Source organism: Molossus molossus, unplaced genomic scaffold (assembly GCF_014108415.1).
Source record: "Molossus molossus isolate mMolMol1 unplaced genomic scaffold, mMolMol1.p scaffold_m16_p_1, whole genome shotgun sequence".
NCBI lineage: Eukaryota > Metazoa > Chordata > Mammalia > Chiroptera > Molossidae > Molossus > Molossus molossus.
In genome coordinates, this window is record NW_023425344.1 from 117,970,280 (window position 1) to 117,995,601 (window position 25,322).

Below are 25,322 nucleotides of genomic sequence, written 5' to 3' on the forward strand. Positions count from 1 at the left end.
AGCGTTGGCCTGCGGTCTGGAGAGACCTGGGTTCGGTTCCCGCTGGCGGCATGTACCTTGGTTGCAGTTTGTCCCCAGCACTGATTGGGTTGTGTGGGTAGCGACCACTCGATGTGTCCCTTTCACGTCGATGTTTCTCTCTCTCTCTCCCTCCCTTCCACTCTATCTTAACAAAATATCAAAAAATGTCCTCGGGTGAGTATTAAAGAAAATAAAAAATAAAAAAAATGGACAGAGGAACTGAATAGACACTTCTCTGAACAGGACATACAAATGGCCAAGAGACATATGAAGAAATGCTCAACATCACTAATCATCAGAGAGATGCAAATTAAAACAACAATGAGGTATCACCTTATACTTGTTAGAATGGCTGCCATCAACAAATCATCAAACAACAAGTGTTGGCGAAGGTGTGGAGAAAAGGGGACTCTAGTACACTGCTGGTGGGAATGCAGACTGATGCAGCCACTGTGGAAAACAATATGGTGTTGCCTCAAAAACTTAAAAATTGAACTTCCATTTGACCCAGTGATCCTGCTTCTAGGAATATACCCTAAGAAGCCTGAAACACCAATCAGGAAGAATATATGTACCCCATGTTCATAGCAGCACTATTTACAATAGCTAAGATCTGGAAACAGCCCAAGTGTCCATCAGTAGACAAATGGATAAAAAAGCAGTGGTATATATACACACAATGGAGTACTATGCAGCTGTAAGAAAGAAAGATCTCTTATCCTTTGAGATGACATGGAGGGACCTGGAAAGTATTATCCTAAGTGAAATAAGCCAAGCAGAAAAAGACAAATACCACATGATCTCACTTATATACAGAATATAATGAACATAACAGTCTGAGGAATACGGCAGACCCAGAAACATGGAAGTAGAGCGCAGACTGACATCCCTCAGAAGAGGGGTTGGGGGTGTGTGAAAAGATAAACCACAGAACTTATATGCATGTATGCATGACCAATAGACATGGACAACAAAGCTGGGGATGGGCCGGGGTGGGGTGCGGAGGGGGGTGCCAATGTGGTAAAAAAGGAGAAACATCTATAACAAAAAAATAAATTAAAAAAAAAAAAAGAATTACAACTTGGTTTTCCAGAATAATTAATTTTCTGCCTTCATGACCCAAGTTCCTGACCTGTAGGCTTTACAGGGAGATGTCACCACAGTCCTTTCTGATGTATATGTTCTTCCCTGTGCTTACTTCCCACATTTGAGCCCTTTATAGTACCAAAAGGCACATAAAAACCAGAAAAATAATGAATGTCGGCACTTTAGCACATATTTCTATGCACATATGTGTATGACTTAGTACCTATGGTCATTTCTGTGTGTGGCCACTTTCAGCGTACACACCTCCATAATCTTTAACAACAAAACATTAGAGCATGAAATAACTGCTATTCTACAAAAATTTCAGTTAACAATATATTATGTAAAATAGCTAATATTCTGCTCCCCCCATGCAGTTTTATAGCGATATAATTCACATACAGCACTGTATACGTTTAGGTTGTACAGCATAATGATTTGACTTACAGATAGCATGCAGTGACTACCACAGTAAGTTTAGGCAACATCCATCACCTCATATAGATATCAAAATATATGCATATATATTTTTTTTGTGATGAGCATTCTTAGGATCTACTCTTTTAACAACTTTCATATACATCGTATAGCAGTGTTAGCTATAGTCACTATGCTGTGCATTAATTACATCCCTAGTACTTATTTATCTTATAACTGGAAGTTTGTGCCTTTTGACCACCTTTCTTTTATTCCCCCTCTCACCAGCACCAAAATATTGTTTTTAAAAGCTGAATAATTATAACAATAATGATAAATAACATCTTTGTGTACTTATCATGTGACAGACACTACTGTAAGAACTCTACATATGTTAATTTATTTAAGCCTTACTATAACTTTATGATTGATATAGGTGCTCTTATTATTTCCATTTAATAGATAAGGAAATCAGAATTGAGGGGTTAAATAACTTTTCCAAGATTACATAGAGAATTGGAATAGTGTGGATTTTCCATCATTTATTTACCCAATTCCCTATTAATGCACATTTATGTTGATTCCACATTTTCTCAGTTATAAACAACACTACAATGACCATCATAGAGGATATTGGTTGCCATAACAGCATCTATATTTATCCTTTCTCACCATTAATACTTTGTTTTTCACTTGGAAATTTCATCTTTTAGTTTTGAGCTTGGATGAGATTGATCACAGCCTCAGGCCCTCCCTGGCTTAAGCCATGTAATCAGGGCTACTTTCCTCACCCTCTCACTATAAACACTTGGAAAGATGGGATAAAGCTTTATATTCGCACCAATAATGTGTGAAATGTCCATTTCATTGCTCTCCTCCAACATTAGTATTATCTTTTCATTGCTACTATTGATGCCTTGAAATTAATTTTAAAAAAGACATAACTAATAAAATTGATATGTATACTCTTGCAATACAGAAAACAGGACACTACTTCACATCATTATAGAAAAAGAAAAGGACTAAAGAAAACTGGATAATTCTGGCAAAATATGAGGGAAAGGGAAGGAAGCAATAAAAACCTGTAATTGACAGAAAATACAAAGATTAGGAAGATAGGATAAGCCCAGTCTATCTAATTATCACACTAATGAAACTTCCAGTCAAGATGGTAGCGTAGGTAAACTTGATACTTGCCTCCTCCCACAACCACACCAAAATTACAACTAACCTACAGAACAACCATTATTTGAAACCACCTGAAATCAAGCTGAATGAAAATACCACAACCTACAGAACAACCATTATTTGAAACCACCTGAAATCAAGCTGAATGAAAATACCACAACTACAAAATTAAAGAAGCCACATGGAGACTGGTAGGAGGAGTGGAGGCCAGGACAGGCTGGTCCCACACCCATGTGTGGTGGATAAAAATCAAGAGACCACCTCGGCTGGTAAGGTCCTCCCTGAGGAGTGAGGGGTCCTTGTCCCACACTAAGTGCCCAGCTCAGGGCTCCAGTGCCAGGAAGAGAAGTCCCCATAACTTCAGGCTGTAAAAACCAGCAGGGATTCAGGCTGAGAGAGGCTGAGGCTGCTGGAGCCCCAGGCAGTTCTTTTTTCTTTTCTTTTTTAATCTTCACCCAAAGATATTTTTTTTCTCTGTACCGCAGGCCGACGCTCCAACCGCTGAGCCAAACCGGCCAGGGCAAGATATTTTTTTTCATCTATCTCCAGACAGAGTGGGAGGGGGAGAGAGAGACAGAGACAGAGAGACAGAGAAATATCAGTGTGAGAGAGACACATGGATTGGTTGCCTCCTGCATGACCCTGACCAGGGCTGGGGATCAAACCACAACCGAAGTTACATGCCCTTTAGCCAGAATTCAACCTGAGACTCTTTGGTTCACAGGCTGATGCTTTACCACTGAGCCAAACAGGCCAGGGCCAGGCAGTTCCTCTTAAAGGGCCCATACACAGACTTACCTGGACTTGCTCCAGAGTGGGGGAGGCAGCTTGAGAGGCACCAGAGACATACAGGGAAGAACTGAATTGTTTGGCATTGGACGAGGGTTGGAGAGGCAGCTTTCTCCCAGACAAACATGCTGGCAGAGGCTGTTGTTCCTTTGGTGAGCCCTTCCCTGGGGTGGCAGACAGCCGCCATATCTGGGACTCCAGCTACCTGGCTCACACTGTTTGCCCCACCCTGGTGATTCCCTGAGGCCCTGCTCCACTCAACGTTCGGGCCGACCCAAGCTGTTTCCAGTGGCTTTACCATAGGATTGGCCTGTCTTGGCTCCTGCTTCAGATTTCCCTAAATTCTCTCAAATAAGCAGCATCTGGCTTCAGTGAGCCGTATACCTCTCCCTAAGTTGCCCCAGGCCTGGCACTAGAAGCAGCCAGTCTTAGTTCATAGCTTGACTTTGCCAGGGCACCAGTGAGCCGTATACCTCTCCCTAAGTTGCCCCAGGCCTGGCACTAGAAGCAGCCAGCCTTCGTTCATAGCTTGACTTTGCCAGGGCACCACCAAGCCCAGCACAAGAAGCAGCCATTGGCAGATAGCTTTGTAGCTTATTCATAGTGGCCCTGGGTAGAACACAGGTAGAGGCTGACCTTGCCCCAGACCCAGCACTTGCGAGTCTCAGCCTGCCAGAGGGTGTCACAATGCAATGGATTACAAGCAGACACGGGTTGGAGTGAGGGGGAGCATGACAAGGGAGCAAATGCTTTGGATCTCTGAATGCAGCACAATTTATTTGCAAAGTGGTTCTCCAGGTTAGATGGTGTTTTAGGTAGTTAAGTTCTTGAAGTCATGTCTCTGCTGACCTTTCAGCCAAGCCCGGCATTCTTCCTGTTCCAGCTGCCCCTCACTGTTTTCAGTGGAGATACATAACAAACACATTCATACTTGGGCCATAGATCCATTGGCACTTTCAGGGCAGTGTTCCGAACTAATCATGCATACCTTACCTATTCTCATGCATGCTTTGGTCCTTGGCTGGCCAGACCATGAGAATGCATAGCCCGAGGTTACATTTTATTTATCCACCAAACCCTCAACCCTACAAGCACACCCAGTGTTTAGCTTCAGACCACGTTAAAGCACTACCACCAACCTCCTCTGCAAGTGACACACTCAAGGATTGGACTCAGGGAGTACCAGAGCCCTGCTGAAGTAAGTCTTGCTCTGTGTGGTGCACCCCTGCACAGCTGGTCCTCTAAGGTAGTCAGAGGGCAGTGGGCAGTCCTTGCAGCTGATCAGCTTGAGTAAATCCCTCCCATTGATGTGCCAACAGCACTCAAGACTCAGTTACAACAGAAGAGTGTACAGTCCACAAGAGGGGTGCATCTTGAGGGCACAACTGGGGTGATCAGGGAGGCCATGCCCCTGGAGTCTATATGGCACCTATCACAATAGGCCACCCTAGGATGCCTAGGAGACATAGAAACTACCTAATACATAGAAACAAACACAGGGAGGTAGGCAAAATGAGGAGACAAAGAAACATGTCCCAAATGAAACAACAGAACAAAATTCCAGGAAAAGAACTAAACTAAATGGAGATAAACAATCTAACAGATGGAGAGTTCAAAACACTGGTTATAAGGATGCCTAGTGCACTTAGTAAGGACATCAAAAGCATAAAAAATGGCCAGTCAGAAATGAAGGATGCACAGTCAGAAATGAAGGATACACTCTAACTGAATTAAAGAATAGTTTACAGGGAATCAATAGTAGAGTAGGTGAAGCCAAGAAGCAAACCATTGATTTGGAATATACAGAAGCAAAAAACACCCAATCAGAACAGCAAAAACAGAAAAGAATTAAAAAAATAAGGATAGTGTAAGGAGCCTCTGGGACAACTTCAAGTGTACCAACATTGGCATCATGGGGTACCAGAAGGAGAAGAGAGAGAGAGAGAGAGAGCAAGAAATTGAAAACCTATTTGAAAAAATGACAGAAAACTTTCCTAACTTGATGAAGAAAACAGACATGCAAGTCCAGGAAGCACAGAAAGTCTCAAACAAGATAAACCTAAGTGGCCCACACCAAGACACACCGTAATCAAAATGCAAAAGGTTAAATACAAAGATAGAATCTTAAAAGCAGTTCATTACCTGCCAGGGAGCTCCCATAAAACTGTCAGCTGATTTATTAAAAGAAACTGTGCAGCCCTGGCTGATTTGACTCAGTGGTTAGAACATTGGCCCACGGACCAATGAGTCACGGGTTTGATTCCGGTCAAGGGCAAATACCTCAGTGGCGGTTTGGCCCCAGCCCCGATTGGGTTGTGCAAGAGGCAACCAATCGATGTGGCTCTATCACATTGATGTCTCTCTCTCTCTCTCTCTCTCTCTCTCTCTCTCTCTCTCTCTCTCTCTCTGTCTCCCTCCCTCCCTCCCACTCTATCTGATAATAAGTAGAAAAATATCCTCGGTGAGGAATAAAAAACAAAACAAAAAACTTTGCAGGCCAGAAGGAAGTGGCAAGAAATATTCAAAGTGATGAAAAGCAAGAACCTACAACCAAGATTACTCTATCTTAAGAAGCTATCATTTAGAATTGATGGACATATAAAGAGTTTCCCAGACAAGTGAAAGTTAAAGGGCCTTGGACAGTTTTGCTCAGCGGTTAGAGTGTCAGCCCCCAGACCAGACAGTCCTGCGTTTGGTCCCCGCTAAAGACATGTACCTCGGTTGCAGTTCGTCCCTGGCCCCGGTTGGAGTCGTGTGGGTGGCAACCAGTTGATGTGTCTCTCTCACATCAATGTTTCTCTCTCCGTCTTTCTTCCTCCCTGCCTCCCTCCTGCTCTATCTGAAAATAAATGCAAAAATGTCCTTGGGTAAGGATAAAAAAAAATGTAAAAAAAAGAAAGTTAAAGGAATTCATTACCATCAAACCAGTTTTATATGAAATTTGAAGGGTCTTCTTGATGAAAAAGAAGATAAAAATATGAATAATAAAATGGCAATAAATACATATCTATCAACAATTGAATTTAACAAACAAAATGAAAAAGCAGAACAGAAACAGACTCATAGATACAGAGAAATTTTGATGGTTGCCAGATGAGAGGGGGGTTGGGAAGATGGGCAAAAATGGTGAAGGGATTAAGAAATACAAATTTGTTGTTAGACTGATGAAGCTCAAAGGGAAGGGGGCTGCAGGACAAGAGAAACCAAAGATCTTACATACATAAATGCATAGCAAATGGACATAGACAACAGTGTGGCAGAGGCAGGAGGGTGGCAGAGTGGGGAGGAGGGGGTCAATAAGGGGAAAGGGGGGAGCTCTGTAATATATTGAACAATAAAGATAAGTTTTAAAAAATAAAATAAAAACTAGAGCTTGAAAAATAAGTAAATAAATATCACACTAATGTAAATAGGTTAAATTCCCCTATTAAAAAACAAAGACTCGCCCTGGCTGTTTAATTTAGTGGTTAGAGCGTCGGCCCATGGACTGAAGAGTCGCAGGTTTGATTCCCAGTCCAGGGCAGGTACCTCAGTTAAAGGTTTGAACCCCAGCACCTTTCACATTAGTGTCTCTCTCTCTCTCTCTCTCTCTCTCTCTCTCTCTCTCCCCTCCTCTCTCTGTCCCTCCCACTCTATCTGAAAAAAATCAATGGAAAATATCCTCAGGTAAGGTTTAAAAATAAAATTTAAAGACAAAGACTCAGATTGAGCAAAGAATATTCTAAATGTTGAGAAATGTTTAAAATGATACCAAAATGATTACAGTAAAAGAATGGTATATCAAAGATATACCAATAGGATGCAATCAAAAATAGAGCAAGGAAGTATTTACAAACATTTGGCAGAACCCAAGACAAAAGAAAATAAGTGGAACAAGGTGAATATTTTAAATGATAAAAGGTACAATTCACACCCTGGCCGGTTTTGCTCAGCGGTTAAAAACTCGGCCTGCGGTTCAGAGGGACCTGGGTTTGGTTCCCGCTGAGGGCACGCACCTCAGTTGCGGTTTGTCCCCGGCCCTGGTTGGGTCGTGAGGGCGGCAGCCACTCAATGTGTCCCTTTCACGTCGAAGTTTCTTTCTCTCTCTCTCTTCCTCTCACTCTATCTGAACAAAAAATGGAAAAATGTCCTCAGGTGAAAAAAAAAAAAAGGTACAATTCAAAAGAGACATCACAAAACATTATCCATCTAACGACCAAGAAACAAATACGTATATGTAAAGCAAAAATCAGAGGAAATATAAGGGAAAAGAAATAAATTATAAGCATAGTGTGAAATATTAATATTTCTCTGAGAATATTTTATCAAGTGCAGAAAATAATTTAAATATAATTGATTTAGATTTTTATGTCCTACACAAATATATTTATTTGTTTTTATTTTAATTTCAAATATTTTTAAAACTTTGTATCTTATACATTGTTTTTTAATGCCCATAGGACATTGGAAAAAACTGCCAAAAAGACAAATATTCCTAAATTCCAAAAAGTAGATTTTTTAAAATTTTATTGAGGTGTCATTGACATATAACACTATATTAGGTTCAAGTGTAAAATACAATGATTTGATACTTGTATAGAATGTAAAAGGATCACCACAATAGTCCAGTTAACATCCACCACCATATATATTTTTAAAATTATATTTTCTTGTGATGAGAAGCAAAATGCTGAATTCTTATAGGATATATTCTTTGTCTAAAATCTATTAAAACTGAAAAAATATAAGTATATAAATATATTATTAAATTCTAAAGAATTCTTGGGTCAACTATAAAAACAATCCTAGCCATATATCAGAAGAATAATGTATCCTGTCCAAACATTTTATTATAGAAATGCAAAATTAGATAAACATTAGGAAATGTGTTAAGTCAGTGTTTACATGAAATAGATTAAAGGAGGAAGCCCACATTCTAGAGGTTAGAAAGGAATTCGATACAATCAAGCTAAATCTAAAATCCTGATAAAACAGCAATAGTGTGAAACTTCTTTAACACAAAAATAAATATACATATGAAACAAAAAAGTGATAGAGGCAGTCAAGTGGCTTGATAAAAGATAAATGCATAGAACAATAGCTTATCCAAGTTAGCGATAACAAATGAGAAAATGAAATGGAAACATTTGATTCACAAAAGCAAGTTAATATACATAAAGCACCTAGCACAATTCTAGTAGATAAGAGGCTGTATAAATAAACTGTAATAATATTGATTTTATAGATTCCTACAGGTGAAATTACAAAGACAAAAGACACATTTTTAAGATTCTTGATTTTTTTCCAAGTTACTCTTTTAACTTTTTATTAAAGTATAGAATACATCTAGAACTCTTGTAATCAGTGCCCAGATCAAGAAATAAACACTCCCAGCACTCCAAAAACCTCTTGTATGTCCCTCCTAATCCCTGGTCATCTGCCTCCCAGGGGGATGTTTGACTTCTGCCAACACAGATTAGTTTTGCCTGTTTTATACCTCATGTGAATAGAATCATGCATTGGTACTCTTATGTGTCTGGCTTCTTTAGCTCAGCATTGTGTTTATGAGATTCATTCTTATTGCTTGTGGATTATTCATATTGTTGTATAGTATTTAATCATATGAATGTACCATAATTTTCCATTCTTCTGTTAATGGGCAATTGGATAGTTTCCAATTTGGGGCTATTGTGAAAAGTGCTGTTGTGAGCGATACATGTCTTTTGGTTGACATATGGACTTTTCTGTTTATTCACTTTACTATGAGGTTGTCTCTTTACTATTAATTCCATTAAGAGTTCTTTATATATTCTTGCTACAAGTGCTTTGTTAGATATACATATCAAAAATATATCACCCTACTCTGTGTATCTCAATGGTATCTTCAGAAGTCCTGTTTAAAAAAAAATCTTGGCCTCCTTCAAGATCACAAAGATGTTACTCTATGTTCTCTTCTAACCAAATTGCTTTTATTTTCAGTGCCATAAAATTACTTTAATATATATTTCTCCAGGACTAAATATATAAAGATAATGGAAATAATGTGTTTTTCTGTTGTGGAGATGTGTGGAATATACCAAAATCCACTTTTTAAATCTTTTTTAAACATTCCTCCAGAGCATCCGAAAGAGAAGCAGGAAATGCTTTCACAAGAATATGTTTGCGGAAGGACTAGCATGCTTTAAATGTAGACTTTGAGATACTTTGGGCACAAGTTGTGCTGGCTGTGGACTCAGGGAAGGCTATTCTCACTTCCGCATAGAACCCAACACTGCGACAGCATCTTGAATGGCAGCTTTCAGTCTTTTTTTTTTTTTTTATCCTCACCCGAGGACATTTTTCCATTTTTTGTACAGACAGAGTGGGAGGGAGAGAGAGGAAGAGAGTGAGAGGGAAACATCGATGTGAAAGGGACACATCGAGTGGCTGCCACCCGCACGACCAACCAGGGCCGGGGACAAACTGCAACCAAGGTACATGCCCTTAGTGGGAACCGAACCCAGGTCTCTCCGGACCGCAGGCGGACGCTCTAACCGCTCAAACCGGCCAGGGCAGCAGCTTTCAGTCTTCACAGTATCTTTCCCGCAGCAGCTGCAGGTAGTGTCCGGTCAGTGCTAGAGGTGCTGGGTCTGCTGGTAGCTATGCTCTGCTGGACCCCCACTGGGTTCCAGGGGCAGCGCTTGCCCACAATCTCTGGGGAAACAGCTTCCATACAGGCTGGGGACCCCAAATTGCTTTTGAAAGTGGATGAATGGCAATATACGCAGACACCAGGTATGAGTAAATGTTTGTTTTGTCATATGCATCGAAGGCCCTAGCAAGTTCACAGCTGACCAGAACATTCTTCCTACCTTTTTGTAGGCCTAAAGTGAGCCTGAAAGTTGAATGGTACCTGACCTGTTCCTTTAATAGAGAGTTGCATCATTTACCAAATCAGATACTGTTCACAAAATAACCCATTACCCCACATTACAACAAAATCATCTCTTTGGTAATGTACTAGTTTAGTGCCACTAGTGAAAGGTTAAAGGGTGACATCCTTTCCCGGCCAGTTTGGCTCAGGGGTTAGAGCGTCGGCTTGTGGTCCAGAGAGACCCAGGTTCGGTTCCCACTAAGGGCACGTACTTCGGTTGCAGTTTGTCTCCAGCCCTGGTTGGTCATGTGGGTGGCAGCCACTCGATGTGTCCCTTTTACGTTGATATTTCTTCCTCTCTCTCTTCCTGCCACTGTATCTGAACAAAAAATGGAAAAATGTCCTCGGGTGAGGATAGAAAAATAAATAAATAAAAATAAAGGGTGACATCTTTTCTATTAACTATAGTTTTTATCTGTCTCAGGGTGGCCGGTGCCAAAGACAAGCTCAAAGAAACTTGCAAAGACAGTTAACAAAATAATAATAGTATTTACTGAGCACTATTAATTGCTTGATATATATAATATATTTATCAATAATATCAATATCCATCAATAATAGAATTGATTACTTAAGGCACCATGTAAAAAGCTTTAAGTGTATTATCTCATTTAATCTTCACAAAACTTCTGAGGCAGGAATGATTATTATCCCAGTTTTAGAGATGAAGAAACTGAAGGTCAGTGAGATTAAGGAAATTTCCCAAAGGAACCTAGGCAGTAAGAGATTAAACTAAATAAGCTATTAGAACCAGGATTAAAATACAGGCCTTCCTATTCAAACTCTATATCTAACTCTGTAGCTAACATGTGTATCTAACAGTTATGCTGTACAAACCAGTTTGCTGTAGATGAAAAAGTCTTTCCTGTAATCATGCCAGTAAGGGTAGAGTATTCCAGCAATTGAGACTTCACAATGTAATCACATAACAAGGCATAAAAGACTCTTTGTGATCTAGCCTTTGCTTATATCTGTGCAACCCTCAACACTTACTTTTGATTCTGTCCCTAGCAGAACCACACTGCTTTTAATGCCCTCAAACTTCATGCTGTTCATGGATTCCTGCCTTGAGGCCTACTATTCTCTTTGCTGCAAATGCCCTTCTACCTCCATTAACTGGCACATTCCTTTAAAATCCAGTTAATACATCACATCTCCTGGTAAACCTTCCCTAACTTTCTTCTGATAGTGTTAGCCATTCTTCCCTCTGTATCAACCTTTGTACTTTATATAAATATGTATTGTTGACTCATTCATTCAACATTAAATACTATTTTTTCCAGGTACTAGGCTAAATATGAAGAGACAGAGAGCCAAATAACACTATTACAGAATGTGGACTACATACTAAAGCATGGACACACTACTGGCTACTGCCAGCAGTTCCCACCACCTGGGGAGGGGAGGGATAAGGGCATGCTAGCAAAGTGTGAAAGGGTCTTTTGATTCAGCTCAAACTTAGGATTCAAAGTTGATCTGTTTGTGGAAAACAAGAGCTGGTGATCCAACTGGGTATTTTAATCAACGTTTATGCTGTGGAACAGGATGGCATCTATTCAGCATCTTGGATTGATTTTGAGCCCTGGTAGAAAGAGGTGTTAGGGACTAACTCTGAGTTGTTTGAAAAGGAGACTTTGAAATACCTTGGGCACAAGTTGTGCTGGTTGTGGACTCAGGGAAGGCTATTCTCACTTCCGCATAGAACCCAACACTGAGACAGCATCTTGAATGTCAGCTTTCAGCAATTGGCTGGTAGCCCCCTGGGATAGGAATATTGACATTTTCAATATCCAGGGCCCATTTTCAGTGGGCCCTATCAGCAGTAGCAGTGGTGGGGAGCTGCGATAGTACCCTTAACTAACTTCATGAGCAGAAAGCGTTAAAGAAAGAACCAAAGCAAGAAGGGAAGAAAAGGGTGGATACTGCATGAAGGACTGTGGCTGACAGACGGGTTCATGAGATACACCTGGGCCTTTCAACTTAGCGCTCGCAAGAGCATAGATTCTGGGCTACTAGTATATATATCAGTATATTAAAGTCATATATATATATTCTTAATTATAAGCACAAGCTCAGTCCTGGAGACATCTAAGTTCTACTTTTTTATTTGCTATTAGAGAAATGTGTCTTATTCCTGTTTATGTCCCAGGACCTAACACAAAGCCTGACACACAGTGACTGCTGACAAAACATTTGTGGATTTATTTAATAAAGGAATTGGGAGGAATCAGAGAAGAGAGAGTGGGGAGTATCACAAATACATGGTATATGGGCCATGGGTTCTGGCCCCTTTTGATTCTCCCAGCACATGTGAGGAGGGGCTGAGACAAATTCCGTGGCAGTTAGAAAGTGAACTGGCTGCCAAGATGGAGAGGAGGGAACAATTAGTCTTGACCTTCTACAGTCCTGATGTTCCCAAACTTAAGGGGAACCGGAAATACCAAAGGGTGAGGAGGTACCTAATTACAGGTCAGACGGGAGGAAGAGGACTTACTTAAAGGTGGACCTAGACAGAGTGTCCTAAAGACAGAGAAAAAAATCACCCTTTTGTTTTTTATAGAATGGGTAGGGATAGATGTCCACAAGTCAAACCCACGTGGGGATACTCAAGATAGAGAAGAGTAGGCAACCCTGGGGACCAAAGGTTATCTTTGGGTAGGCAATATTTCCCTCATCCTTGTAGCCTACCCTCCCCACCAACAAACATCCGAGTGCCTCGATGCCACCCCAGAGGCGGCAGCAGCATGTGGATCAGACACACACCTACATCCGAATGTTCTGTGGCAGCCTCTGTGGTTTTAGCCTCCTAATGCTGATCTGCGTGTCCCCACTGAACTGGGTGCGGTTCCTGGTGATCAAGAATGGCCTTGAGCTCTACGCAGGACTCTGGATCTCATGCAACCATGAACTGTGCTGGAGCCACACACCCAAGCCACCCTGTGAGTGCCACTAAATTAAATGCCACAGGCCCCACAGTTTCAGAGTGTTCTGCCACGTTGGCTTTCATCTTTCTTCCTCCAAGACCTTTTGGCCCTCACATCTCCAAGTCCAAGATGGATCTCGCCAGATTGTGAATATATCCTTTCCTTTGGTGTCCTCAGTGTACCCCTTTCCCTCCTATCCCAAGTTGTTTTCTCTCCCAAATAATGAGTTGATACTCTCTGGGAAGAACTCTTTTGTCATTTACAAGACATACTGTGATTGGTGTTCAAATATGGCTTGTACAAATAGAAAAGAAGTGGTTGATTGTAGCTGGGAGATAAAGCAAAGTATCTCAAACTCCATCAGATTTAACTTTCAAGGTCAACTTGTTCTTCTGCTAACAGTAGAAGAGACTTAAATGCATGTCAGATATGTAGTATAACAAATGCCAGTTATTTAGAATAAATTATTAAATGTCAATTTTTATGTGAATTTAAGCAAATCTGAAAATGCAACACAAACATTTAAAAATGAGCTTCTAGAGCTAAAATATACCATATGCATTAAGTTTTTCAATCGGAACCAAGACTTAGAGGAAAGATATAACTAACTACACTACTACAGTTTCCCCATCATCCACAAGAGATACACTTACATAAAGAAACAGGTATTGTGACAGAAAAAATACATGAGTAAAGTATTTATTTCTCCTTCTCAGAGAAGTAGAGGCCCTAGATGCTGGGAGTGAGGGGCGCACTGAGGCTTAACTTTGAGGAGGAGCATCAGTTACTTGGACATGAGCTCAGGCACTTGGTCCTAAGGAGCAGCATCCTAAAGCAAGATCTTGGGAAGAAACTAAAAACAGAGGCAAGAGGACAAATCAACTGCATCTTTAACTAAAAAGAAAAATTAGAAAAATATTTGCAGCAATATGAAAGATGAACGATTAATGGCCTTAATATATAAAAATATATAAAATTATTATTAAGAAAAAGATAAATACCCATATGAATAAGTTCTCTGTAAACAGACAATTCACAAAATAAAAACTACAAATGTCTGATAAATATAGGGAAAACTATTTCAACTTTAATGAGTCTTTTTTTTCTTAATGACTTTAGAGAGAGAGGAAGGGAGAGGGAGAGAGAGAGAGAAACATTGAGAGAACATCAATTGGCTGCCTCCTGCATGCCCCCCACTGGGGATTTGGCCCACAGTCTGGGCATGTGCCCTGACTGGTAATCAAACCTGCGACCTCTTGATACATGGGTTGATGCTCAACCACTGAGCCACAAAGGCTGGCCCTTACTGAATCATTAAAGAAAGATAAATCTAATAGACAATGAGACAGAATTTTCAACTATGACATTAACAGTGATGTTTAAATGGTAAAATACAGCCCTGGCCAGTGTGACTCAGTTGGTTGGAGTGTTATCCAGTACACTGAAAAGTGGCGGGCTTGATTCTCCATCAAGGCACATACCCAGGTTGTGGGTTTAATTCCGGTGGGGGCATGTTCTGGAGGCAACCAGTCAATGTTTCTCCCTCCCTCTCTCTCCCCCTTCCTCTCTCTAAAATAAATTTTCTTTTTTTCCCTCCTCCCTACCTCCCTCCTCTGAGGTTTGTCAGTCTGAACCCTATAAAATCAATTTTCAAAAAAGTAAAGCACAATACTGAACATTTCCATACACACTGGGAACCATGTAAATAGGTGTAACCAAAGTAATATGAATAGGTGTATCCAGAGATTTACACTCACTAATTACATTTCTAGAGAAATGGAGTAAAAGACATAGGCATAAAAATTAAGTTGCCAATATCCAAAATTTACAAAGAACTTATAAAACTCAACACCAAAAATTAAGTTCCAACTATATTTATGTAACTGTGTTCCCAGGCTAAAACTCAGGACTTGAGATTATTATTTAAATTTTTAATGAGCCAGAATCTTGATATTTTGTCATTTAAAGTAGCAAATAGTTTATATTTTGGAGACTTGAAATCACCTGAGGCCAAATATTAATGGTTTAGAGAAAGTCAACTGGGTCTTCTATGTACACAATTATAGGTACCCACAGCCCTATTTTCAGTGTTAACTAGTCCTAATGCAAGCTTCAGTCTGTAATACAGTTCTCATAAGGAATTCCCAAAATGTAACCTGTATGTCCAGGCTTCATCAGCCTGTGACAATGATATGTTATTGCCTAAATACATTATTATCCAAATTCAAGAACTTTAAACTTTTATCTACTGGATTGCAAGAATTTAGCTCCCACTTCCATGGTATCCCCATTCATTTCTGAGAGTTTCACAGGGGCTGTCTCATGTGAGCTCATGTTCCTCTGTCCTGGGCTTGCTCCAGGCATTGTGCCCCTGCCTCTGACTTCACCTGGTTCTAGATGACTGATCGCCTCTCTGCTGTAGCTGTTGCTGATGGGATGAAGAAGGGGTGAGGAATAGAGGACACCATCCTTCACTTTTATTACTAGGTCTCAAGTGTGGAACAGATCATTTTGTTAATTCCCTCAGAGCATAGGTGAGATCAGAACATAATGTAAAAGAATGTGTTGCTACAGAGAGTAACTTAAACTGCTTTGTAGAGGGTGGAGAAGATAAGGTATGTCTTTTAGTGAAGGCACTGGGCATTCTAGACCCAGGGCCCCGGGAACCATCACACATTAAACATCACCAAGTTGTTGGAGAAGCTTTATTCTGGCACTCCCAACTGGGTTACCGGGGAACCCAAATACTAAGCAGATTTCACACCTTCCTCTCCAGGTGCCAGGTCTCCATCCAGGATCTTTTCCAAACCACCTCCTGTGTGCACTTCTTTTGAGTCTGGGGATGTTTTGTCTTGGTCTTGTGTACCTGGAATGAAGGTACAATGGCAGCAACATGGAGGTTTAGATTCAGCTAAATAAGTGGGCTAATTCCCCAGCTTGTCTCCAACAGTACCATTTTCATCCTCAAAAATCAATATCCACCCCCTACATCCACCCACTCAGTCGTTCCTTCACAGTGAAAAAGGGCTAGATCTTTTTGGAATACCACCTCTCTATCCTGGCTTTGATTTTTGCTGAAGGACATAGGGTGTGGTGAGGGAACCCACCACCAAATCTCTTTGGAACCACTGAGTAGCAGGTGTTGGCTTCTCTTCTCTGCTTCTTTCTTCTAATGTCATTTTGGCTTCTCTACTGCTTCCTTTTGATTTCAGGGAGTCAATAGCTACAAAGAAGAACATCTACTGTTAACCAAGTCTATTTGTTTACTAGAGTGGGTGGCTTATAACCTTGACTCTCTCACTTTCTAAAACCTCCCAGGGAAAAGTTTCGCTTTTACGACAGTAGAAAGAGATCTTGCCCATCAGTTACAAACTGCCAAATAGTGAGAGTCTCAATCCACTGAGAAACACTACTGCTCTTTGGTTGGGTAGCACACCTTCCAGTCTTTCCAGTCTTGGTAGGTTTTTTGTTGTTGGTGTTAATCTTCACCTGAGGACACTTTTTTTCCATTGGTTTTTACAGAGACCAGAAGGGAGGGAGGGAGAGAGAGAAAAAAAAATCCATGTGAAAGAGACACTTAAATTGGTTGCCTCCTGCATGACCCCAACTGGGGCTGGGGCTCAAACCTGCAACCTAGGTGCATGCTCTTGACCAGGAATTGAACCCGAGACCAATTAATCGGACAAGACCGATGCTCTAACTGCTGAGCCAAACCGGCCAGTGCAAGTCTTGGTAGCTTTTACCTCCCATCCAACGGTGCTTTGAATTTCAGAATCATTGATTAGGATGATCCTGAGAACACCAGCAAAGATCCTACCAAGTTTTTCATATGATTTCGACTTCTTCCTCTTCAAATGAAAGTGACATTCCCTCTCTTCCCAGGGTATTCGCTTCACTGCCTACAGTAAACTGAGAGGTTTGCTTGTTATCATGAAATTTAAGTCCACATCATAACATATCATAAAGAAAAGCTTCAGAAGTGTTTGGATACAGGTAATCCACATGGATGTTTCTTATATCTAGGGCACTCCTCTGTCCCTGGACCACGACTTCTTACTCTCATTTTCAAGTAGGGCCTTTGTAACTTAGGTTGCAAGATTTTTGAAACTTTTATGGGTAAACTGCTGTAAAAACTACCATTTAAAAGCTAAAATAGGTTTTGGTTTTATAGGAGATAGAGATTTAAATTCAAGTTTGGGATCTTTTTTTTTTTTTTTTTAATGAACTTTAAATATTATGAAGGTAACCAGTGCAGCTGTTTAAAACTCTGAATGTAAGTATTTAGTTAGGTTAGGTAATTTGTTGTATATGATTGTAACTAGTAGAGTTGGTTCCTTTGAGCTGTTAAACTGTTCTACGCAGAAATCTTTAGTTGTTCCTTTGGAGTTGTGAGTGATTTTGTTTATGTAGTTTTCAGGAGACAAGGAGCTAAGACAAAAATTGTAAGACCATGAAGGCACAGTCTTCCCGTAAGGTGGAAAGGCTAGACTGTAACATATCTTAGGCAGAAGCTGGACTGAATACCTTATACAGTGTGCTTTTGTGTTTTAAATATCGGAACAAATTTGAACTAGCATAAGCTAAATAGTAAACTTATTTATAAAGATTCAAAAGAATCTCATAGACCCCCAAAGGCAAGAAATTTGCTGGACCATAGGGGATTCCAGAGGAGACTGGGATCAATCCCACCAGTCACTCAGTGTCTCTAGAGTTGCTTTGTCACTCATCTTTGTTTATGCTTTGTTTTATCTTTACAGCTCAATGTTTCCTGTTTATTGGTGTGTAAGTGCCCAAAAAGTTATATCCTAGTTTAGCTTTATATATTCTTGGTTCAAGCAAGCATAAGATAAAATTAGCATTAATTAGTCCAAAATCCAAATTTTTAAGTATAAGAATAAAATTGGTTCAACATGGGTCAGATCCCTTTCCTTGGTCCAATTAGCAATAGTCAGGGGGCTGTAAGCAAGGTCCCAGGCTACAGACAAGGGCTGCTAGGGCCCATGGGAGATTGTGGGCTAAAGATGCCTATCACTGAGTTTCATGCAGATCAATCTTGGCTGGTGGTTCTAACTGTCTACACACATTATTAATTCTGAGTGACCCAGGTTTTAGAGAACGTGCTGCTCTTGGGTTATTGTTTTAATGTGGCTAACTTACAGAGCAACTTACTTCTGTGACCAGGGGTGTTATTTCTCTTCATGGACATAACTATTAGTGATGATGTTAGTAAATGGTAAGTTCTAAAAAACAAAATATTTAGAGGCAGATTTTAGACCAGGATCATCTTGGTACATAATTTTGTCTCTGGGTCACTTGGAAACTGGATTGAGATTCTTAGGCATAGAAGTGCTTAGAAAACTTTCAGTGGTAGAGATGAGCTGGCCCCTACTATGTTACAACTGGAAAGAAGCTAAACAAGGAGGTACGCTGCGAAGGATGTTGAAGAAATCACTGGGTCTGCGGTATTCAGAAAAGCTATATCATCTTGCAATTGTAAGTTAGCCTCTATTTATTTTTGGTTGCAGTTTTGTAACTTCATTCAACAATCAGCAGTTCGTTTTCATCCACATTAACTGTTTGTGGATTTTTGAAGGTAGTGACAGGTATGTAGGTAACCAACTTATAAAGCTTGTTTGGTGCCACTTCATCCTCATTACATTTCTGGACAACCACCTCCAATATGATATGGGACATTCCTTATCCCTTTTGCCCAGACAGTTTTGTTGAGCCTGGTGTCAGTGTGCTTATCTGGAATTCCCATCTCTTTCATGGCAAATTTCTGGATCTTTTTGAGTGCCCAAGGGGCACGCTTCTCGAAACCCACTCCATGGATGTGTTTGTGAATGGTGGTGGTGTATTCTTTGGTCACTACCTCATAGATGGCAGAACAGCCCTTCTTCTCATCACCCTTCTTTGTAGGAGCCATTCTGCAGGGCCCAGGTTGAAAAGGCCAGCCTTTGTTTCTTAAAAAAGAAAAAACAGAGACATTCCTGGGAAGTCAAGAAGGATCTCCTCCATACCAGTAATATGATAACAAGTGAGGTTTAGCATGCCCCCCATCTCTCTTACCAACAGCCTATTTGAAGTATCAGAACCAGAGAGAGCAGAGATCTGGAGCCAAGAGAAGAGGGGAGAGGAATGTATAGAACTTGGGTAAGGGCTTTGGAGCAAAAGAACTGTAGCAAAGTTTTTGAACAAATGTGAGATAGGACTTTGAGGGAATTTCAGGGGGAAAAAGAGATATATGTTGGGGAGGGGTGTTAAATCCCTGCAATCCAGTAAATTGAGGACATGCAATTAGTATAATATAGGAGCTAAAATAAATGAGACTTTATTTTGTAATCATAGGCTGCTAAGGCCTATACATATCAGATACATATGAAAGACAAAAAGCAGAAAAAACTCCAACAATGGTTATCATTAAACAAAGCATAACATACGGTTTTGTAGCCACTAAAAATGACGTTTACAATGTTATCTGGGAAAATTGTTACCATATAATTGTCAGAAAAAGTTACATACATAGTATTATATCTACTATGTACAGAGGAGAGAAAAATACTGGAAATAAATAAAATAGAAAATAACAATGGTTGTGTCTGGTTAGAGGGATTGTGGCTCATTTTTGTCCTCCTTTTTGTAGTCTTCCCAATCCTTATATTGAACGTGTATTACTTTTAGAATTAGAATTAGGAACAAGAAAAAAAAAGTAATCTGTGTTGTGATGTTAAAGTCACACTACTAATTAGCTAGTTTACATCTAAGTTACTGTGTTAACATAGCCCAAACTATTTGTATATTATCTTTAGTTTTGCAATGAAGGCTTTGCCTTCATAGTGAAGAAATTCCAAGGACGGTATTAACGAAGAGCTGAGAAAGAAGATATGTATTAGTTCTCTGGATGCCACACAGCAAGCTCAGCTTTATCTCTTTAGTCCTCACTCCCTTCTCAAATACTCTATCTGGTTTTCTTGAGAGAAGTTCCCCACTGGACTAACCAAGCATTTTCTTTCTCCTTCTTTTTGGCAGATTACCTCCAATATTCCAGGGCCTTCTACATAATCTCTGTCCTCACCATACTCATTGGTCTTGGCTGGCTCTTAAGCTCTTGCCTCCCTAGAAGAGGAAGCATGACCACCAACTTGGATCTGAAGGTATCCATGCTCAGCTTCACCTCAGGTACAGAGACTGGCAGGGTGATGCCAGGGGAAAATTGTCAAGGGGACAAAGTTTCACTGTGGGACTTTCATCCTCTTTTTCTGGTCCCTCTTCTCTTCTTCAATATTACATCAAGTTGCCAGCTACCTGCCCTGTCTTATTGTATAAAACACACTTTAGGTGACTTACACCAGGGGAAAGATAGAAGACCCTTTTTTTCTCCCATCTTGGTCAGTCCCCAAATTTGGATCCTGCCATACATATGGCATCTGGAAGCAGAAGAAGAATTGGGGGTGGTAGTCAAGGCACACTGAAGACACTGATGGGTTGTGACATCTTTTCTTCTGGTCCTAGCCATCTGCTTGCTCTTCTGCCTCATCCTATTTCTGGCACAGGTTCAGTGGCACACCAGGGATGCCATGGAGTCAGATCTCCTATGGGCCTATTATCTTAATTGGTGGAGTGACTTCTTATACATGTTTGCTGGTGAGTTAGTCTCCTGCCTTATTCTAGAAGAATAGATGGGAAAAACACTTCTTGAAAGGAAGGTAGAATCTAGGAGAAATAGAAGCATTGACAGTTCCTATTTAGAACATCTATACATCAAGAGACAGTATAGTATGAAACTGAAAATAGAGTTAGCAATCTGTTCTGCTACTAGCTGAGTCATAGACAGGTCAAGTGACTTGCCTTAACATCACATAGAAAATAGTGAAACTATGATTTGAATCTAGGAGGTTCAAGCTTTGTCCTAACCATGTAAGAAATACTATAAATAAATGGAAGCACAAGAAAGTAAAGTAATTCTGTTGGGAGAGAGGAGGGTTGATTTCACTGAAAAGAGGCCCTTTGAACTGAGTAGTTAAAGGATGAGTAAGAATTTTAAAAGCCAAAAGACCATGTGTCTGTTAAAACTCATCACAAATTATTCTTTTCCCCTAGGGATCATCTCCTTCCTCAACTACATAACTTTCAGATCTCCTCCCATTGATCAAAATGTCACTGTGATTCCCATAGAAAAGTCAAGGCTGGGTATTGGTCCAGTGACTACAGTATCACCTGCTGAAGATGAAGAGTCAAGGTCTGAGTTGGAATTTCCAAGTGATGGAGAGGAAAAACTACCAAATGCAGAAATGTGATGGTGATAGGAAAACTCAAATACTGCTTGTCTTAAAAATAGGGGAGAAGCTACTGAGATGGAAATGATTGTGCAGATTCTAAAAAACAAAACAAAACCCTCTCTTAATATCATGTTCATATTACTGAAGGAGACAGCATTAAAGCTGATGAAGTGTCCTTTGTGTGCATTGGATCCAAAATATGTATGATAATCATAAAGTAATGAAATCTCATGTAAGAAAAAAAATTCTATAAGAAAACATCAGTGTTTAGGATCATGAATGAAAGAAATTAGCAATAGATGCAGTGTGTGGATCAGAGGTCTCTTTGGCCTTCAGAGGTCTCATGGACCAAAGTGGTCCATGGAGAAAAATATCACCTAATTCTGTTTAAAAATTTCCTCATTATGCGTGGCTGTGAGCATACTCAGGATGGAGGTATGTGGACAATATTGTTGACTCTGAATTGGAGATCATTACCAGAAATGGAATGAACACCAATGGAGATAATACCTGTCACCCAAATGTGTTGAGAGGTGCTGGGGGGATTCTGGTGAATCCACAAGGTCCTATTTCCTATGAGAATTGGTAATTCAAAACCCTTACAGCATACTATGTGAACCCATTGCTTCTCTCTACACTAGAACATACCTTAACCAGAAATCCACACTCTGTGAAATTCTACACAAAACTTGTGTTTGCACTTTTCTGTGAAGAGGGTCATAGCCTCCATTAAATCTTTGACAAGCCTGTGACTCTTGATGCATTACACATAAAATATGTTTTACTGAGCCAAATGAAGCTAAAGGGCTTTCTTTAGCCCAAGTAAATATGTGGACCAAGTTGAAAGATTGTATATACACTGTAAGATTAAGTAAAGGGGGGCAGGGGGAGTGTTCCATCAATCACATAGAATTTTTTTTTAATCCTTATGCAAGGATTTATTTATTTATTTATTTATTTATTATCCTCACCCGAGGACACTTTTTCATTCTTTGTTCAGATAGAGCAGGAGGGGGAGAGAGAGAGAGAGAGAGAGAGAGAAACATCGATGTGAAAGGGACACATCGAGTGGCTGCCACCCGCACGACCAACCAGGGCCGGGGACAAACTGCAACCGAGGTACATGCCCTTAGCGGGAACCGAACCTGGGTCTCTCCGGACCGCAGGCCGTCGCTTTAACCGCTGAGCCAAACTGGCCAGGGCTTTTTAAATTTATTTTAACTGCCTCCCACATATGCCCCAACAGGGGATAGAACATGCAACCTAGGTATATGCCCTGAATGAAAATTGAACCTGTATCCTTTTGGTGTATGGGAGGATACTTCATCCAACAGAGCTAATTGACCAGGGCAACCACATAGATCTTTTGATGGCTAAATATCTCTTTCAAACCCAGGCCAGATTCCATGCAGAAGGTTCTTTATTCCTTTAGTAGCTGCTACTACTATTCTATTGGTTGAGGATCATTTTTCTTGTCCCCAAGCCTGGTAAAGGAAGGGGCTATAGTGCCCAGCTTCTCTCCTTACTGTTCTTAAAGATAATCCCTTGGGTCTTATTGGTTATTTATTTATTTTTCTTTTTAAGCTTTTATTTATTGTTGAATGTATTACAGATGTCCCTCCTTTGAATCTCTTCTCCCCACTCCCACCCCCCTCCTGCCTTTCCCACACTATTGTCTGTGTCCATTGGTTATGCATATAAGTTTTTTGGTTTATTTCTTCCTGCTCCACCTCCCCACTTCCCTTTAAGGTTCGACAGTCTAACAATCAATTTGTACTTCTTAACCCTTCACCTTTTTTGCTCATTCCCCCATCCCCCTCCCATCTGGCAACCAACAAAAATTCTCTGTATCAATGAGTCTCTTTCTGTTCTCCTTGCTCATTTTGTTTGTAGATTCAATTGTTGATAGATATGTTTTGTTGCCATTTTATTGTTCATATTTTTGTTGTTCTTATTCAAGAAGACCTGTCAACATTTCATATAATACTAGTTTAGTGGTGATGAACTCCTTTAGCTATTAGCTTTTTCTTGCCTGGGAAACTCTTTATATGGTCATTGATTCTAAATGATAACTTTGCAGGATAGAGTAATCTCAGCTGTAGGTCCTTGCTTTTCATCACTTTAAATATTTCTTGCCACTCCCTTCTGGCCTACAAAGTTTCTTTTGAGAAATCAGCTGACAGTCCTATGGAAACTCCCTTGTTGGTAACTAACTGCTTTTCTCTTGCTGCTTTTAAGATTCTCTCTTTGTCTTTAACCTTTTGTATTTTGATGATGATGTGTCATGGTGTGGGCCTCTTTGGGTTCATCTTGTTTGGGACTCTCTGTGCTTCCTGGACTTGTAATTCCATTTCCTTAACCAAGTTAGGGAAGTTTTCCTGTCATTATTTTTTTCAAATAGGTTTTCAATTTCTTGCTCTCTCTCCTTCTGGCACCCCCATGATGTGAATGTTGGTATGCTTGAAGTTGTCCCAGAAGCTCCTTACACTGTTCTCATTTTTAAAAAAAAATATATTCTTTTTTCTTTTTGCTGTTTTGATTGGGCGTTTTTGCTTTCTTATATTCCAATTCGATGGTTTGCTTTTTGGCTTCACCTACTCTACTATTGATTTCCTATAAATTATTGCTTATTTCAGTTAGTGCATCCTTCATTTCTGATTGGTCCTTTTTTTTTTTTATGTTGTTGATGGTCTTACTAAGTTCCTTGGAGTTCTCCTTAAGTTTCTTGAAGGTCTCACTAAGTTCCTTGAAAGTCTCACCAAGTTCCTTGAGCATACTTATAACCAGTGTTTTGAACTCTGCATCTGATTGATTGCTTATCTCCATTTTGTTTAGTTCTTTTCCAGGAATTTTGTCTTTTTCTTTCATTTGGGACATGTTTCTTTGTCTCCTCATTTTGGTTGCCTCTCTGTGTTTGTTTCTATGTATTAGGTAGAGTTTTTATGTCTCGTAGGTTTCATAGGGTGGCCTATTGTAGTAGGTGTCCTGTAACTTTCAGGGGCACAGCCAGCTGGGCCCTTGAGTTGCACCCCTCATGTGGACTGTATACCTTTTTGTTGTAACTGAGTCTTGATTACTGTTGGCACACCAATAGGAGGGATTTACTAAGGCTGATCAGCTGCAAGGACTGAGTGTGCCTACTGACTACTGATCTCTAACTACCTTAGGAAAATCAACTGTGCAGGGGGGCCATCACACAGAGCAAGACTTAATTCAGCAGGGCTTGGACACCAGCTGAGTTCACTCCTTGATTGTGCCTCTTGTGGAGGTGGTTGGGTGGTGGTGCTCTGACGTGTTCTGAAGCTGTCCACTGGGTGTGCTGGCTCTGGGTCAAGGTCAGTCACTGCCTGTGCTATATCCTGGGCTACCTGGCATAAGCTACAAAGTTATCTGCCAATGGCTGCTTTTTGTGCTGGAATAGGAGGTGCCCAGGTAAAGCCAAGTTGTGAACCAAGGCTGGCTGCGTCTAGTGCCAGGCCTGGGGCCACTTAATGAGAGGTATGGGGCTCACTGAGGCCAGATACTGCTTGTTTGAGAGAATTTAGGAAAATCTGAGGCAGAAGCCAAGACAGGCCAATCCTATGGTAAAGCCACTGGAAACAGCTTGGGTGGGACTGAAATTTGGGTGGGGCAGGGCCTCAGGGAATTTCCAGGGTGAAGCAAACAGTGTGAGCCAGGTTGCTGGAGTTCCAGATATGGTACCCTGTCTGTCTGCCCCATAGAGAA

General features: G+C 40.5%; 1 protein-coding gene and 1 pseudogene across 1 annotated transcript; one reads left to right on the forward strand and one right to left on the reverse strand.

Moving 5' to 3' along the window:
* The first annotated feature begins 12,759 nt into the window (after positions 1 to 12,759).
* Positions 12,760 to 21,683, forward strand: TMEM202 (transmembrane protein 202). The gene is made up of 5 exons (XM_036280540.1): positions 12,760 to 12,840; positions 13,077 to 13,332; positions 20,347 to 20,496; positions 20,830 to 20,961; positions 21,418 to 21,683. Exons 1-5 carry the CDS (start codon positions 12,760 to 12,762, stop codon positions 21,612 to 21,614), a joined length of 816 nt encoding a protein of 271 aa, XP_036136433.1. The 3' UTR covers positions 21,615 to 21,683.
* On the reverse strand, positions 18,853 to 19,243 carry LOC118638659 (annotated as a pseudogene).
* Positions 21,684 to 25,322: the final 3,639 nt, after the last annotated feature.